Here is an 18,799-nt window from a genome sequence, read left to right on the forward strand (position 1 = left end):
ATTTATAGTACTTTGTAGGGTAGGGAGTAGAAGCTTCAGACTTCTTCACTGCCAAGATTAGGTAATGGCAAAAATTTATGCACTGATATTTTAGGGAGATATCTTCTAACCATTCAGAACAATGTAGTATGAACAGTATTTAAAGTTGGTACCACTTTCCTATGTCCATTCTATTCTTGCTTTTTGACAACTTATTTCTCTTCTTTGTTTCTTTCCTTTTCTTTCTTTCACAGTTAGATAGATTCAAAGAGCCACCTGCATTTGGACCAATGTGTGACTTGCTATGGTCCGATCCTTCTGAAGATTTTGGAAATGAAAAATCACAGGAACATTTTAGTCACAATACAGTTCGAGGATGTTCTTATTTTTATAAGTAAGGAAAAATATCCAAGATTAATCACATTTTAGTTGTTAAAATAGCATAAACTTCATATAGAAAACCGTTTTTTTACCTAATCTACTCTTTTTCCCCCACAGCTATCCAGCAGTGTGTGAATTTTTGCAAAACAATAATTTGTTATCGATTATTAGAGCTCATGAAGCTCAAGATGCAGGGTAAGAATTCTGTTTCCCTGACCCAAATTAACACCTTATGTACAAATCAAACTTAGTAACCATGATTGATGCTTTACGATGCATATTAAGCTATTTGTTTTGCAGCTATAGAATGTACAGAAAAAGTCAAACTACAGGGTTCCCTTCATTAATAACAATTTTTTCGGCACCTAATTACTTAGATGTCTACAATAATAAAGGTAAGATGTTGTTGATAAAAAAACTGTTAAACAACTTAGCATTTTAATTGACTTACTTTTTTGAAAATATAATAGAAAAGGGGCATTATTTGAAACTGTGACTATCCAAATCTCATTATAAAAAAGTATAAGATATAAGGGAGGGGAGAGAACAAGAAATAAAAATCCAAAATGTGAAACTTAAGTCATATGTAACCATTCCACAACTTGTCACTCACAAAAGCTGTCTTATAAAAATGCTCTGAGTTAAATACATCAAGCAAAACTAAACATGATTTTCTCAAACTCCCCTTTCTTAAATCTTTTCCCTTATAATCAGGACAATGTTTTCTTGTTTGCATAAAGCTGCTGCTGCTGCTTTGACCGTTTCGTGTATTTGCAGTGTATAGTTGTTTAGTTTATCGTGTTTCTTGTTTTATGTTCACTGACCTAGGTTCTCTTTCCCTTTCTTATTCCCTACTTTTACCTCCACAGTCTTATCACTGCCCCCTGAAGATTTATAGTTGAACCTTCTTTGATTAATTCACTGACCTCCTTTCAGGGATCCATTCTTCCCTTTCCTTTCTTTTTACTGCTCTTTCTTCATTTTTTCTTAACCTTCTGTTCCAGTGGTTTCCATTCCCCCTTCTTCCCTCCAAATTTGATCTGTCTATAATAATTGGGTTTCATTTAACTTTGAACATAGCTGATTGACAGATATTACCAAAGAAGCTTAATCTGGTTGTGTGTGTGCCAAGGACATTGAAGATGAGCTTGGATATATTTACGTAGTTCACATTTTAAGGAGAGGAAATTAAGAAGCCAGCTCCTATTCTGTCTTGACGTGTCTGGAATTCAGTTGACTATGCCATAGTTTCCAGGGTCAGATTGGTGTGGATGTGCCAAGAGGAAAGAACAGAAGGTTAAAGACTTTTAAAAGTACCTTTAGAGAGATAATTCAATAATTTGTGGTGTTAGTTCAAAAGAGGAGCAGAATAAGAGTTTTTTTGAATAATTAGAGGTGACGGTTAAAAGATTAAAACATTTGCCTGAAATCAAACAGTACCATGCAGTATAATAGCTTTGATATGGAATATGCTACAAGAACTTAATACTGTATTAATTACCAAAACAACTATACCATTGACGTTAATTGAGTTGCTAATCTTTAGAAGCTAGTATCACTGCAGACTCTAGGATTATGCCAGGGCTAAAATATTCTTTTAAATTATCTTTTGATTTATAAATTCTGAAACTTCTATAAAGATGCCTAATAAAGTGTGGCTTCCATTTTTGAGGAGAAGCATATCTAAGTTTTGACTCCATTCTCAAGAACAGAATGGAGTGCTACGTTTAACTTTCTACCAGTGTTCTAATTCCTCAACTGTGACCTCCCCCTTGTCGATATTAAAGGAGCTAGTGTTCAGTGCTCAATTGATTACTGTCTTACTGTTTGTCCTTTGTTAGTTTGACTCAGGAGGTTAAGGGATCACTTTTCTTGGTGCTCAGAAAATAAATTCAAACCATTGAATCTGTCTTGTCAAAATCAAATGTCTCTTGATAGTTCTGAGTCTGTACATAGTGTTAATGATTTGAGTGCTTACATGGTATAGGTATGTTTGTAATGTTTCATTCCATCCATAAGGCAATTTTCTAGATTCTCTCCCTTTTTTTCCTTTTCAAAGCTGAAAGCTTAGTATCAGCCCTTAATTTCTCAGGCTAAATTTATAATACTTTTATTTCATGGGAATTTCGTAAAGGAAACAAACAATACTTGTGACTCTGTATTAGCCAGAATTCCAAATCTTGGAATTTAACATCTGCAATTGAATGTTTTTCATTAATTGGAAAGAAAAAAAGTAACTACATAGTTATTATAATATCTACAAAGCATTTTATACTTTTATCTACTTTCATGTGAAATGCGTTCTCTGATCTTAAAACAAACTTCTGAGGTAGGCAAGGTAGATGTTTTAATCCTATTTTATAAATGAGAAGCAGGCTAGTTAAATAATTTACCAAGCATTGCACAACTAGTACATGCTGTAGCTTAGATTAGAAATCTAGCCCGTATAACCCAGTGTTCCATAAAATAATATAATCAGTGACTGAAATCTGTATTAGTTAATTTAAGGTATTATTTATATCAACATAGTGAAGCATTAGAAAGATACCTGCAATTGACATGAGTATGTTACCTTTGGGTTATTTGGTTATAATATTTTCTCTTTTAGTATTTTAATAGAATTTTTTCCTAAATGAAGTAAAATATTTCTTTGTGGTAGTTTCACTTGATTTCTCATATTAAATGAAATAAATACATTTATACACTTATAAATAAAATGTTCCAAATTGGTTTTGTTCTGGTTTTTGTTGTTTTTTTTTGTTTGTTTGTTTTCTTTTTGCTTTATTACCATTCAGCTATCCTTTTCAGGTTGCCTGCAACTGAAAAGACTCTCTTAAATTCCTCCAACTTGTATAAACTTTTAAACCTAGAAAATTGCTCTTTGCCATTCTGTGTTTCCTCTAAAAATTGAGTTTTCACAATTTTGGATTTAGTAAAAGTGCATGTTTATCATTGGATTATAAAGTACAACAAACATTCTAGAAAGAATCTGGAAATTTCGTTAATAATAAGTGAAGATTGACTATGGTGTACATAGAAGTGGGTTAAAAACAAAAAGTGAGTTATTACTAAAAATTAGTTCCTACCTCCCTCTGTTAGCACTCATTCCACTCACCCCTTGATTTCCCACCCCCTTAAAAAGATATTTTTCTGCTTTTATGTGTTTTAGACTTTGGAGCTAAAAAACAAGTTGTTACATTGACATTCAAACTTATCTTGCAGCTGCTGTATTAAAGTATGAAAATAATGTGATGAATATTCGACAGTTTAACTGTTCTCCACATCCTTACTGGTTGCCCAATTTTATGGATGTCTTCACGTGGTCTTTACCATTTGTTGGAGAAAAAGGTATGATTTTTATTTTAAAAAAATAATTGTTTTATTACTGTTACATTTACTCCAGTTTACTATTGCAGGCACATACTTGCTAAAGGAAGCTGAAGTCTAGTTTCACTGTGGGTACAGCTCTGCTTGTGTCAGTGGGTGTGAATATGAGAGCCTCAAAGATATTTTAGTGAGCTGTTTACAGCCCCCATGTGAGGGTGTCTCGGGGCCTGGGAGAAGACTTATAAATAGCCTGATGTTGTCTTCAGCTGTTGGGTTTTCTTTCTTTTTTTCCTTAGCTTAAATCTTTTATGAAGGAATGGAGGGATAGCTTTGCTTTGGAATGGATACTTTTGCCTATTTTATCACCACTTTTGGGGATGTCTCTGCAATTCATGGGAGAATTTAACAGCCCTTATTTTGGGCAATGTTAGTCATTTTATAGCAGTCCTGCACTCTGAGAAAAATGATAGAGAAATTCAGGTTCTAACCTATATAAAAAATATGTATACAATTTTAGTGGTAATGCTTTTCTGATAATTTATAAGGATACCCATTAGTATATACCTTATAGGCTTTTTAAGAGAACATAAATGCTATTTAAGAAATTTTCTTTCTGTGTTTTGTTTTGGTTCTATAGAATTCTTAGGATTTCCTTACTTTATCACAGTCGTCTTTTCCATTTTCGTGTTAATTTTTCCATAAGGCAATGCCTCAGTTTCCATATGTGGAAAATGACAGTGTGAGAGTACAGACATGATTGTAAAACATTTTGTTCTATATTCCTCTCTATTTTTTCTCACCTCTTCCGTGTTACAAAATGTTCCTTTCTGTTTAAGACGTTACTTCTGCCAAGGCAATTTTTGGTTCTAAAATTTAGAGTTACTACTTAAACTGCGTATGTTAAAGAGATTTTTGCAGATTGCCTTAGGTCTTTGTAAGTTACTCAATAGGTCAACATTAAGTTATTATGGAGATAGAATTACACACTTTAGCATTTGAGAAGGGGGCCAGTAAAGGGCTTAGGTGCAAGGGATGCATTACACTTATAACCTTCTATCTTTGGTATATGAGAAATAGTTCAATCATAGCATCATCAGGCTAAACGGGAATTTAAGAATTCATCTTGCTCATTCTCCTGCCTCCAGGCTAGACTGCAGCTCAACTATTTTAATGTAATATGAGTGGAGAGGAGGGTGGAGAGAGCAGGGAGGATAGGATAGGAGGAAAATAGACGTTTCATAGATTCTAATTTGATTCTCTGATGCCTCCACAATAAGAAATATTTCCCTATATCTAATCTAAAGGTTTTTTCTGTGAGTGTTTAAACAAGGAAAGAAATAGAGATAATAGGTTTTCTCACCTAATGTGCCTATCAAAAACTATGACATAGTATTTTAGAACTCATAGTGAGCAAACAGTTATGCAGTCTAACTCCTTTTGAGAGGTGAGAAAATTTAATCTAGTTTCTGTGGATCTCTTATAAGTGAAGATGAGGAACAGTAGGTTTCTATCAGTGTTCTTGCATTTGAAGTCTGCCCCTGAGTGATCTTTTGTTCTTTTGCTACTTTAAATCATCTTATCTATTATAAGATGAAGAACTATTCAAACCTTTTGACCGTTTTTGTTGTTTTTCTGTGGATCTTCTCTAAATTATTCACATCTTCCTAAAAAGATGAACCTCAGATTTGACCATTATATGCAAATAGAATTCCAACCAATGTTGAGCACAGTAAGAAAATTTTCTCAAACTCTGCATATTTTTCCATTTTAATACATGTTAGCTGGTTAGATAGCCTAACTACTTCTTGATTCTAATGAAAATTTTCTTTTGGTGTGAAAAGCGGCATATGACATCTCATTTGTTCCACTTAGAAAAAGCCAGTTTTACCCTGATCTAGTCCCTGGAAAGCAGCTAACCTAAGCCAGAGGCTTCCTCAGAAGCCGGTTTAATCCTAAATTTGGATGAAAACTTTTTAACCTTTTTAACCTTTTTGGGGCTTTTTTTCATTTTTTAAAAAAAATCTAACATTGGAAAATTTGTAACATATACAAAGGTAGAGTGAATAATATGATGAGTTCCTGTGTACCAGTTACTCAGCTTTGACAATTATCAAATCATGGCCAATAGTGTGTCATTTATGTCCCCAACCACTACTCCCCACCTCACATCTCCATTATTTTGAATCAAATCTCAGCTATTATTTTTGTTTGTTTGTTTTTTTGAGGAAGATTAGCCCTGAGCTAACTGCTGCCTATCCTCCTCTTTTTGCTGAGGAAGACTGGCCCTGAGCTCACATCATGCCCATCTTCCTCTGCTTTATATATGGGACACCTACCACAGCATGGCTTGCCAAGCAGTGCCATGTCCACACCTGGGATCTGAACTGGCGAACCCTGGGCTGCCGAAGCAGAACGTGCGCACTTAACTGCTGCACCACCGGGCTGGCCCCTATTTTTTTTTTGTATCTATAAATATTTTAGAATGAATCTCTAAAAAGTAAAGACTTTTTTTAAATTATTAAACTGCACAAAAATGTTTACTAATTTTCTAATACAAAACACTTTTGAGAATCTGATGAAGGTTACAGACTTTTACCCCAGAAAAATTCGTGTACAAATATATGTATATCTGTACATACACATAACATTTTCAGGATGCTCATAGATCTGACGTGAATTAGTAACCCCCTCACGTTTATTGGCCCCAATTTAAGAACTTCTGTTCTAGAGGGTCCACTGTGGTGTGATCTGCCATGGAAGGTCAGACATGTAAGATTTATTCGTTTACTAGATTTTTTTTGAAAGTCTATTTTACTCAAGATATTAAGGATACAAAAATACAAGTAAGATATGCGCCTTTGTAGATTAATAAGGGACTTAAAATACATAAATAATGATAAAATGTAATATGGTAAGCACTCCAAGACAAGCATAGTTTTATAGCAATTAAGAGGAGAGAGGACATGTTTGTCAGAGGGATTAAAATAACATTTGAACTGGGGCTTGAAGAATGGTGGAATTGTGCTTGTAGATATGGGCAAGAGAATTTTAGGTAAGAGAACTTCCAAAGACTGAGTCTGAAAGCAAAGAAAGCACTGGTCACTGAGAAATGTTGAGGGCTTCAGTCTGATTAGTGAGTAAGATGCATGAAGGACAGTAGTAGAAAAAGAATGAAAAGTCAGGGCTAAATCATGAGGATCTTGATCACCACACAAGAGGATTTGGAACTTGATAAATGCTGGGAAGCACCTAAAACAGAATATGACCATGAGAGTCATTTAGAAAATTACTCTGGTGAAAGAGCCTGGAAGGCAGACTAGGGTTTGGGAGACCTGTTATGAAGCTACATCGAGTCAAGGGGAAACATAATGAAGCCCGGTAGCATTAGGAATGGAGAGCACGGGAGAACCCAAGAACTGTTGAAGTAGAATCGGTGAGATTCTTGTTAACAAGAATGTTTAAGGGGCGGGAATGATTAAAGGTGACTTGGATGTTTTGAGTCTGGTAGTGATAGTTCTGTTAAAACTCTCTGATGAGGGGCTGGCCCCGTGGCCGAGTGGTTAAGTTCGCGCGCTCCGCTGCAGGCGGCCCAGTGTTTTGTCGGTTGGAATCCTGGGTGCGGGCATGGCACTGCTCATCAGGCCATGCTGAGGCAGCGTCCCACATGCCACAACTGGGAGGACTCACAACTAAATATACAGCTATGTACTGGGGGGCTTTGGGGAGGAAAAGAAAAAAACTCTCTGATGAAAACCCCTGTTATTCTAGCAAACCTTCACAGCAATTACAGCTGCTCTTCATCTTTATTAAGATTGCTAGCTTTGACCGTGTAATTTTCTTAGTCAGATCACTCCTTGCCTCTCTTCCTTTTCAACACACCCTCAAACTCCTTTCTCTCTTGCTTTTCTACTTTGTTTCTTCTAAAAATCTTGGCCCCAGTAAAGTCCAGCCATCCATTTTTTCCATTCTTACAGCCAGGGTGTAGAGCGCTGCTGGAGATATTTATACAGCCTTCCGAATTGGTACCACTCTTTGATTTCTAGCATCAGCTGGGCTCTCGATAGTACCCAGACATCCTTTATGTCACTAGTCTGCTTCCTCTTGCATTTCCCTTAGGATATAGTCTAAATTTTCTTTTTTTTTTTCTTAAACTTTCTTTTTCCAGCCGTTTTGCTCACTCTCAGAGAAAAAACATACCGCTAATGAGAGCTTTGTCTACTTACTGTTCCCCTGCTTTATAAACTGCACTCATCTTGAATTCTTGTCTTATTGGAGAGGTGATCCCTCCGTCCAGAGCTACCCCTTCTAAGTTGTTCCTAGATTCTGTTGTGCTTCTGCTTTTTCAGGAAACTTGCTTCATCAGTTAGGTCCTCTGTATCTTTAAACTCTCTCTACTAAGCTCTTTCATAAATTGTTCCAATCTGTCTAATCTTTAAATAAAAAATAAATAACATTTTCCCAATCTGATACCTTTCTTTGGCTATTACCATACGGTGACTGTCTTGCCTTTCCTTCCTTCTTAAGTTTCTGGATGAAAAGTACTATGTGCTTAAAAGCTACTATTTAGTATCCATAAATGGCTTCTGGTAGGTTCTAAGATAAATCTTCACCTGTCACACAAGGTCTTTGGACCTTCCCTACTGTCTCTTCAGCCTAATTTCTTGCCTTTCTCTTTCACATTCTCTATGTTCCAGCTAAAACACAGCACAGCCAATTTCCTGAAAGTGCTCTGCCCTTTAAGTTTCTTGCCTTATATTTTTTATTTTTTCATAATAACTTTATTGAGATATAATTCACATCCCTTACAATTAACCTATTTAAGTTGTATAATTCAGTGGTTTTTTTTAGTATATTCCCAGAATTTTGCAACTATGACCACAATTTTGAAACATTGTCATCATCCTTCAAAGAAACTAGTGTGTCCATTATCAGTCACTCTCCATTTTCCCCCACCTCTCTTTGCCAACCCTAGGAAAGCACTAATCTACTTTCTGTCTCCATAGATTTGCCTGTTCTGAACATTTCATATAAATGGAATCGTAAATATGTGGTCTTTTGGAACTGGCTTCTTTCTATAATGTTTTCAAGGTTCTTCCATGTTGTAGCATGAATCAGTACTACTTCATTTCTTTCTATGAGCAAATAATATTCTATTATACGGATGTACCACATTTTGTGTATCCATTCATCAGTTGATGGGCATTTGGTTGTTTCTACTTTTTTGAGCATTATTAATAATGCTGTGATGAACGTTCATGTTCAAGTTTTTATGTGGACCTATGTTTTCATTTTTCTTAGGTATAGAACTGAGAGTAGAATTGCTGGTTCATATGGTAACTCTGTGTTTGGCCTTTTGAGGATCTGCCAAACCGTTTTCCAAAGCAGCTATACCGTTTCACAATCCCACAGCAGTGTGTAATCGTTTAATTTTTCCATATCCTTGCTGACCCTTACTATGTATCATTTTCTATTTTAGGTATTGGATATCAAGTAGTTTCTCATTGTGGGTTTGTTTTACATTTTCCTATTGAATAATGATATTGAGTATATTTTCATGTGCTTATTGCCTATTTGCATATCTCCTTTGAAGAAGTATTTATTTAAATCCTTTTTCATTTTTAAATGGGTTTTCTTTTTGTTACTGAGTTGTAAGAGTTCTTTTTATATTCTAGATGCAAGTCCCTTATCAGATATATGATTTGCAAATATTTTCTCCTGTTCTGTGGGTTGTCTTTTCACTTTCTTGATGGTGTCCTTTGAAGCACAAGAGTTTTTAATTTTGGTGAAATCGTATTTATTTTTTCTTTTTGTTGCTCATGCTTTTGGTGTCACGTTTTAAGAAACCATTGCCTAATCCAAGTTACGCATGAAGAATTACCCCTATGTTTTCTTCTAAGAGTTTATAGTTTTAGCTCTTAGATTTAGGCCTTTGATCCATTTTGAGTTAATTTTTATTTATGATGTGAAGTGGGGGGGTCCAACTTCATTCTTTTGCATGTAGATATCTGGTTGTCCCAGCACCATTTTGTTGGAAAGACTCTTCTTTCTCCACTGAATTGTTTTGGCACCCTTGTCGAAAAGCAGTTGACCTTAAATGTGAGGTTTTATTTCTGAACTCTCACTTCTGTTCCATTGATCTGTATGGCTACTTCATACTTTTTCTAAGTTCTGTTTAGAGTACTTTGTCTGCCCTCTCCAACTGGCAAACTCCTACTTCATGATTCCTCTACCAAAGCCTTCCTTTCCTCAGCAGGTCTTTTGTATACCTCTGCATACTTATAGCATATGCTCGTCACTCTTTTGTGATATATGTATTTATCTATCCTTCAGTAGTTAGTAAGCTTTTGGAGGATAGAGACTAGACCTTTTGTATTTGAATCCCAGAGCTTCAGCACAGTGCCTGGCATGTGATGTACTATTCATATATTTATAGGAGGAATAATAGGGACAGTATTGAATTTTGTTTTGATGTATTCATTTCTAAGTGCTGTCAGGACATCCAGGGGCTAATATTCAATAGCTATTTTTATTAATTGAAATTTGCTTATATCTTTTTTTTTAATTTACTCATTTCTAAGGTATTTATTGGATGACTGTCATATGCCAAGCACTGTAGTAGGCTACGGGGATACAGTGGTAAACAAAACAATGCCCTGTACTCATGCTTTCATTCTAGTAGGGAAAACAGACAATGTATAAATAGTTTAAGACGGTTGGCAATACAACCAGCAAGGAAATCCAGAGCCTGATTGAGAGGTCAGACATACTGGTGATACAGACTTTGGAATCATCTTCAAAAAGTTGATACTTGAAACTATATAGTAATGGATGGAATCACCAAGAGATTGAGCATATAAAAAAGAACAGGACTGCAGAGAGAATTTTGAGAATATCCAAATTTTGGGAAAAATGGTCTACAAGGTAGGAAAACTAGAAGAGTGGACTACTGGAAACCAAGGGAAAAAATATAGAGATGGTAAAGGAGAATTAAGCCTAAGAAAGAACCATGGCTTCAGGATGTTAGATAGTCATTACTAATCTTAAGAATTAAGTTTCAGGGGAGTTGCTGGAGCCAGTTGTTTGAGTTTTTTCTTTTCTGTTTTTTCTCCCCAAATCCTCCCACTACATAGTTGCGTGTTTTAGTTGTGGGTCCTTCTAGTTGTGACATGTAGAACACTGCCTCAGCATGGCCTGATCCATGTCTGTGCCCAGGATTCGAACCAGTGAAACCCTGGGCTGCCGAATTGGAGTGCACAAACTTAACCGCTCGGCCACAGGGCTGGCCCCTGGAGCCAGTTTTTAAAAGATTGAGTCCTGGGACTTCTTTGAAACAGTGGAACTGTGCCGTGATTTTTTTTCTTACTCCTTAATGCTGTATCCATAAATGAAGATTTGAAATGTATACATTTAGATGTTCTACATCTCTATGCCTATCTCTGTGGAACTTTATGTTTTTTTTGAGAGACCTGAAAACTTATTCTATAAAGAATCTCTCTCAGACCTCTTATCTATTGAGTTTCTTTCCTTTGGAAAGCTTTTATCTCTTTTAATTCCATCATTCCTGTTATCAGAATGTGTTAGTCTTCTTGGGTTAAAAATCATTTGACCATTTATATAAATAATTGTTGTGTATACATATAGACAGTTGAATATGGTCAGCTAACATACTTTTTTTTTTTGAATAGTGACAGAAATGTTGGTAAATGTTCTGAGTATTTGCTCTGATGATGAACTAATGACTGAAGGTGAAGACCAATTTGATGGTATGATTATTCATTTTACTCTTTTTTATTGTGAAATGGTTTCTTTTAACTGCCCAACTTTAATATACACTCTTTAGCAAAATGTAGTCATTGTTCTCAAATGGCTATGCTATTTGATAAGTGACAAGTCACTTTTTCAGGTATTGTTTATTTTAAAATTTTAAAATAATTTTAGTGATTTTTTTTTTTCTGTTGGTGTGGGGAAGAAGATGAATTTTGGGAAAGGGGATATTTGGAAGAAAGAACAGAAGAAAAGAAAATTGAAAAGTACTAAAGGGATGTGGTTCTTCATGAATATTGACACTTAGAAAAGGGAGGATAAAAATGCTTTTTTGTTTCATTGGTGGAATATTCCTAGTCCATCAGAAACATACCTGAACCCCCAATGTCATTATGACTTCTTTCTTTCAAAAACCAAAGTAGACTGTTCCCAACTTATAAGTAGTTCTGTTCTAAGGCACCACTTGTTATTTTAGTTTTGAGATTCAGAAAGCATTTTTTCCATAGAAGCAAGGCTATACATGGTTGTTAGTTCTTGTGTAAGGCAATCAGCCTATGTATCTAATGTGCATTTATAGTATACATTGATATCATAGAAACAAAATTCCTTTTATTTTCGTTTTGAAATTTTTATTTAAAACTTTTCAAATATTTCCTTAAATTAACTGAGTGAACAAAAATGTAAACAACTTGTAAGCTGAAAACTCTTTATTTCCTTCCATAGTCCTCTCACATCTTTGTTGTAGCATGCTTTTCATAAGTGAAACCAGTATATAAATGTTTCCATATATTCAATGTGGTCTACATATTGGTAAAACTTAATAGCTACATATTTCTAGGTATATTTATATACCAAAATTTTCATAGTTAAGCTCATATTGTTTGACCTTTTGGTTGCTTTAAATTATCCTTATTATGACTAGCATGCAAGAAACATTTGTACAATAGTTTTTATTTTCCTTCTTAGAATAAATTTCTTGACAAGAATTATAGAGTTAAAGAATATAAAGAGTTTTAGCTTCACTATTTTAGCTATAAACTGCCAAATTGATTTGCAGAAGAATTGCACCAATATGAAGTACTTCCAGCAATGGATTCATAGACCTATTTCTCTACAGGCCCATCTCATTGGGTTTTGGTCATTTTTACTTATTTTGCTTGGTGGCTATATAGTAGTAAGTTGGTTTAATTTACATTTCTTTAACTTCTAATGATGCAGAGGAAGAAAAATTACTGTCTGCTTTTCCAGCTGTGTAAACTGTCCATCTCAATCGACCACTTATTAAGTAAAATCTGAATAAAAACTATTTAGAAATTTCTCTACTTACAAATAGGATTGATTCTTAAACACTGTTGTAGCCCATTTGTTGAAAGTACAAAGTGTCTTCTATTGCCGTATGTTGGTGACAGGCAGAGATGTGCTTTTACTCTGACTTGTAATTTGGTTCACTGAAATAAATCATTTATATCACTTCTTTTTTGGTTTGGATAATAAGCTTTAATGAGTAATATTCTTCCTTATTTTAATTATCTCTCCTTTTGATTTTTCTGTAGAAGTTTTTAGTTCTAACATTTTATCATATCTGTCTTTTCCATAAAATTTTTAAATAGTTTTAATTAAGTATTTCTTTTCCTTGTTCTGCTACCACTTTGTAAGACTAGGTCTGGGTTCAGATTCTAGTTACTCACAAATGGCTATATGGCCTCAGGCGAATTACTTAACCTTTCTGAGCCTGTTTTCTTATTTTCAAAATGAAGGTAATAGTACCTACTTCATTACGTTATAGGTATTAATATAATGACTAAAATAATTTTTGGTACATAGTCCACTAATTTTTTCAGATAAAGTTTTTTGTTAACTTGTCAAATGCTATGAAATATCTAGTAGGAGTTTTAATTGATAGTATATTAAATTTTCTCTGAATCTAGGAAATTTTTAAAAAAATAGTTTCCTAAATTTAGATCAAGATCTCTTACTTTATATAATTAGTTCATGTACTATAATTACTCCACTTAATATATTTAATATATGATTATTCCACTTAAAATTACATAGTCTTTATTTGAAAATATGTATTATTAGCAAGTTAAGTTAGTACTTCAGTATTTTGTATTCTTATTACTGTTACAACTGGTATCTCTCTTAACATATTTTCTGTGTATAAAGGAATTATATCTTTGTGGGTTTATTTTATGTTCAATAACTTTGATTAGCAGAATTATTTCTTATGGTAATTTTAATTTTGTTTTCCTTAACTTTTAAAAATATGTCATTTGGATAAGGCTGATACTGTTATTTCTTTTCAACTTTTTAACCTTTTATTTCTTTTTATTCTTCAAAAATTTGTATCAAAGTGGAGGAAGATTGGCGCAGATGTTAGCTCAGGGCTAATCTTCTTCACCCCAAAAAGGAAAGAAAAAAAAATTGTATCAATATCGCTGAGTGTATTAAATAGGAGTAATGATAGATGATGCTTTAGTCCTCTTCCTATGATAAGAAGGAAAAAAGTTTCCCTGTTAAGTTTAATATAGTACTTGGTTTAGAAACTTATGTGAAGATAGACACTCATTTTTTGGGATTCAACCAGGAATAGATAGAAAGTTTTATTATGTTTCTTCAAATGAGATTTATGTACCTCATCAACATTTTCCCTATTAATGGTAAATTATGCTTATTTATCCAATTGTATCATTCTGGTACTCCAGGAATGAATCAAATTTGATCATTAAAGAGGCAGTATAGTTTAGTGAAAAGGATCAATGGTTTAGGTGTCTTGGCACTACAGTTATACTAGTTGTGTAATCTTGGAAAAGTCACCTAACTTCTCAGGATCTTCTCATCCATAAATTGAGGGAATAGAGAGGATGAAAATTCTTTCCCACTCTTCAGTAATTTAAAAAATTGATAAGCACCGCTTATGACAATGTTTCTATGGGAAAATATACTGAGTTCCAGCTTTAAATACTAGAAATAGATCTCTGTTCATTGCCAACATGGCAGGTGCAATTACTCCTCATTTCTTCACCCTTTCACTATCAAGTATTAGGAGCAGGGATTCCAAGAAAATTTTAAGAATATGGGTCTGGGAGTTTTCACGGAGAAATGAGAGTGATGTTGGGGAGAAAGAACATTGAGGAATGGAGGAAAGGGGAGGAGATCTAGCATAGGGTAGGGAAAAGAGCTGCTGGAACTAGGTTCATTTCCCTTCCTTATTCACATTCCCATATTTCTTCTCTTTAACTCCGTCCATCTTTTCTCCTTTCCTTTCACCATGATAGCACGCCTTCGGTTCTCTCCTTCCCCTTTTCCCACTCAGCAGTGGGCCTGGGGAGAAATCTGATTTAGAAAGAAAACTTGGTGGGGTGGGGATTACTGTCGAGGCAGATAAGGATTTAGCTTTTCTGTAGGGATTTCTGTGGGGAAAGAGAGCGGGCAGCATTATAGATTTCCCAGTTGCAGGTAGGAAAGAGTAGTTTTTGCATATTCAAGGCAATGGTCTTTGGTATTCTGTATTGTTTAATGTATGTGAGGGGTTATTTTTAAAGGCAGAGATTTGCATACACATATGGCATGTATAAATGCACATAGCATTTGTAAAGAGGCATTGTTTAATCATTAAAGAGATTTTTTTTTAAAGAGAATTTTCGAACTCTGATTTCTGTGATATTTAGAATGCATACTGTTTCTTTCAGATGTTTATCTTTTGTTTTGAGTTTGGTAAAGGAAATACATAATCCATATGTGTTACAGTTTTACTAAATTAAAATTTTACATTTCCTACAATTGAATCATGTGTTTCACCATTCGAATGGAAGATATGGAAAGCTCAAATGAAACATCTCTGCTGCCTACTCTTAGAGCTATTACTTGCTTTGAAACAATCTGTTACTATTTCTGCAAAAAGATGTCCCTCAAACTTCCAGATTGGATTGGGAACAGACAGCACATATTGTTGATCCTGAGTATGTGCAAAAGTTCTATAATTGAGATTCAAGAAATTGTACGCACTTGTTATTATGAAGTGTGGGAGGCTTAGCCTTTCCTTTATTGGGGTGGGTAAGATTTTTCACTGAGGTAGTTTATAAAGTTATCTACATTTCTCTGTATATACTACAGATTTTGCAGATGTTGGTGTCCTTGAAGAACCACATGAGTTTGTATCTCATTTGTGTTATTACCTTTCACTTAACATAGTTCCATGGGTGACACATTTCCTTAGGGGTATCAATATAAATGTGCAATTGTTGTTAGCACAGTCTTTTATGTGTTTTCACGTGTTTTTTTTCCTGTCCCTAATTTGTCTACTTTCATCAAATACTGTAGTCATTCTGTCCATAATTTCTTCTGAACATGTATCTTTTAAGAAATCTTCCCTTTAGAGCTTTACCCAGTGGCATCCCTCTTTCACTTGCCAGTTGCTACAGTACTGCATTTTTCAAATTTCAAATATGAAGGCCTTCATTTTTCTCCCTTTCTCTACATTCATTCTTCAGTACCACTGCCAAGTTAAATCTCTATCTTTTTATTTGTCTCAACCACCTTTTCTCCATCATTCACTTCCTTTTTTCTGGACTCTCCATCTGAAGAACGGCTCATATATGGCAGTAAAAAAGGTACAGACCAGACAGAGTAACATTGTTTTGAAATATGACTTCATAAGTTATCCTCATGTTCATGTAAGTTAGCACATTCATTGAGTAACTATTTATGCAGAGTCCTCTTGGGCCTTGTGCAAATTTAGTTTAAGTTTTATCTAAGTTAGAATTTGATGTTTTTAGAAGTCATATTCCAAGATATCTGTCTTTCTGTGCATGGAAATATTTTTCCCTCTTTTTCATTCCTCTTGTTTTTAAATTTCATTCTTTTGCTTATTTGTAATGTTTTGTACTTTTCCCTGCATGATTAGGGGTGTTTGATTGTCTGTCTTATTCCCCAAAGTAATTTTACTGTGGACATTTACTTTAATATTATGCATGATGTGTTTGTAGACTGATTTAAAATCCTGATTTGTACAGTGTTTTTATATTCCAGTGAATTTTAAAATTTGAAATCAACATAGTTTACATATCATTCAGTTTTATAGATATATAAATTAAGGCTGAAAATATGAATGTACCTCATTACAGCCATCCTCTCCCATCCCCATACCTTTCCCCCAGTCTAGCTGTTTTAAAAATTCTGTCAATTTTAAAATGAAATGTCTATATTAGTTTGTTTGAAAAGAATTAGACTTACCTTATGTCCTTGAACAAGACACTTAGTAAACTTAGTTTCTTTGTCTATAAAATTAGAAGATTAAATTTTGCAAGATCTCTAATGTCTCTTCAAATTCTAATATTCTATGATTCTGAGACTTATAATTTTTTTGGCATTTTAAAAATACCTGTGTAGTGCCATGATACCTACGCAGTTTTGGACTTGTAAAAACTGTAGCTTCAGTGCTCAAAATATTACCCTTTAGAGTATCATAAATATGGTCATGGAGCCTATTTTCTCTAAAATATGTCTTTTGTTTTCATTTTGAGATTGGATTTCTTTTTCTGTTTCTTTGCAGTAAGATCCAGTCATAATCTTAGTTTTTAATTATATGTGTTTGTGAGCTGCTTGAATTTTAAATGAGAAGCTCTAGACCAGAAGACTTAGAGTTGTTCAGACCTCTGTATACCTAAGACCCCTTTTGGTCTGGTGTCTTTAGCTTTTCCTTAACCTTCTCCTCAACCATGGTGCTTCCATATGTGTGTTTTCATCATGTTGAAGCACAGTTCTAAGGAACCACACTCTTGGGTCCAGAGTGATTCTAGTTGCTATATATGAGATAACAGGACTGAGGTTGTTGTTCTTTCTGGAGGCCAAGGGAAGGAAGATAAAACCTTTGAGGCTTTCTTCACCCAAAGATTCAGTTATTTTGGTATATTCTCTTCTGTATCAGTGATAGGCAGCACAGCTAACCCTTCAGAGATGAAGCATTAGTTATCTTTTAGTCATGTTTTTTTAGGGAGTCTTTTCTCATTGCTCACTCTCCTTGTGTCATACTCACCTAGGGATGTAAGGGTTTTGCATGACCTTAGAGGACACCTGGTTCATGAGGTTGAGATGTACATTGTTGTTGAAATGCTGGTATTGTCCTTAGTTTGGGGTTGCCTGAACAGTAGTCGCTTTGTACCATTGTTTTTAGACCAACTTAGAACAAGGAAGCTCATTTTGTCTTGGTATGATGGGATATTTCCAGCCTGCATGTCAAAGGCTTTTATGATAGTTAAACAGAAGACTATAGGCTATTACCAGTTCTTGTCAATCTGCATGCCAAGGCTCTCATGAGAATTAAACAAAGACCGTAGGATTGTTACCATTTTTTTTTGTCCTCTGGTTTATGATACAGGTTGGGCTCTAGTTTCTTTCCCATAGCTATTTTACTGATTAGTCAGTACTGTAAGAGTCATAAAGTTTGTGGATTACTTTTCATTTGTATCTGTATAAGACCCTAGTATTAGCCCAGTGCTGAGCTAAACATTGAAGGAGTGAAAAGCTTTTTGGCATGAGTTCATCTAGTCTCCTCCATGTGAGCTGGTGGCAGGGGGCTTGGTGTTGATTCTGATGAGCGTGGAACAGGCTAATAGAATGGTGCATGTGTGGATACCCTAAACTTGAGTCTTTCTTTCTATTTATTGCATTGAAAGTAGGTTCAGCTGCAGCCCGGAAAGAAATCATAAGAAACAAAATTCGAGCAATTGGCAAGATGGCAAGGGTCTTCTCTGTTCTCAGGTAATGATGTATTTTCCTGATTATTTGTTTTACAGAAATTACTTTTGTTGTATTTTGTGAGAAATAGTGGCCTGTTTGACATCTAAAAGCAATGTAGTAGTATTCTTCCTGTAAAGAAGTTGGTTGTACATTTACCTATTGAAGAAGGGAACGCAAATCCCTTTGAAACTAGGATTTTTGACCCTTGTGATTAATATTGTTCACCTTTTGTATTTCTTGTCCTTCTGTGATGAAAGTACTGGTCTGCACCTTGAAAATTAGAGCAGGATAAGAAGGAAGGGTTACTTTTTAGAATATTCCTGATGAACTTGCTTATCCCTGTAGGAAGTCCCTTTTGCTGGAGCCAGAAATTGTCTTCCAGGGGTTAATTCAGGAAGACCAAGTTTAAGGGTACACATGAAAGGGTCAGTCCTTAAAAATTTGTTCGCAAAACTGATTATATCAGACATTTGAACTTAAAAGCATGTGAAATACCATATTTTCTCAATTGTATGATGCCCGTTGATGATGAATCTCATCACATATTCAATAAAACTTTTCAGGAAAAACAATTTATACCTCAGTTGTAAGGCACAACTTCATGTCT

At 34.6% G+C, this 18,799-nt stretch overlaps 1 protein-coding gene across 8 annotated transcripts in view; it reads left to right on the forward strand.

The window, feature by feature from the left end:
- Nucleotides 1–18,799, forward strand: part of PPP3CB (protein phosphatase 3 catalytic subunit beta) — a 42,968-nt gene that overhangs the window by 15,736 nt on the left and 8,433 nt on the right. For 3 of the 8 annotated variants that reach the window (XM_046652934.1, XM_046652938.1, XM_046652941.1), the window contains exons 6-12: nt 234–373; nt 478–555; nt 661–755; nt 3,583–3,708; nt 11,373–11,450; nt 16,038–16,064; nt 18,129–18,213. In XM_046652934.1, the coding sequence (XP_046508890.1) occupies nt 234–373; nt 478–555; nt 661–755; nt 3,583–3,708; nt 11,373–11,450; nt 16,038–16,064; nt 18,129–18,213 (629 nt within the window). The remainder of the gene's footprint in view (nt 1–233; nt 374–477; nt 556–660; nt 756–3,582; nt 3,709–11,372; nt 11,451–16,037; nt 16,065–18,128; nt 18,214–18,799) is intronic. The other 5 variants (XM_046652936.1, XM_046652939.1, XM_046652937.1 and 2 more) reach the window with 3 other exon arrangements.

The sequence above is a fragment of the Equus quagga genome, chromosome 2, assembly GCF_021613505.1.
Source record: "Equus quagga isolate Etosha38 chromosome 2, UCLA_HA_Equagga_1.0, whole genome shotgun sequence".
Lineage (NCBI taxonomy): Eukaryota > Metazoa > Chordata > Mammalia > Perissodactyla > Equidae > Equus > Equus quagga.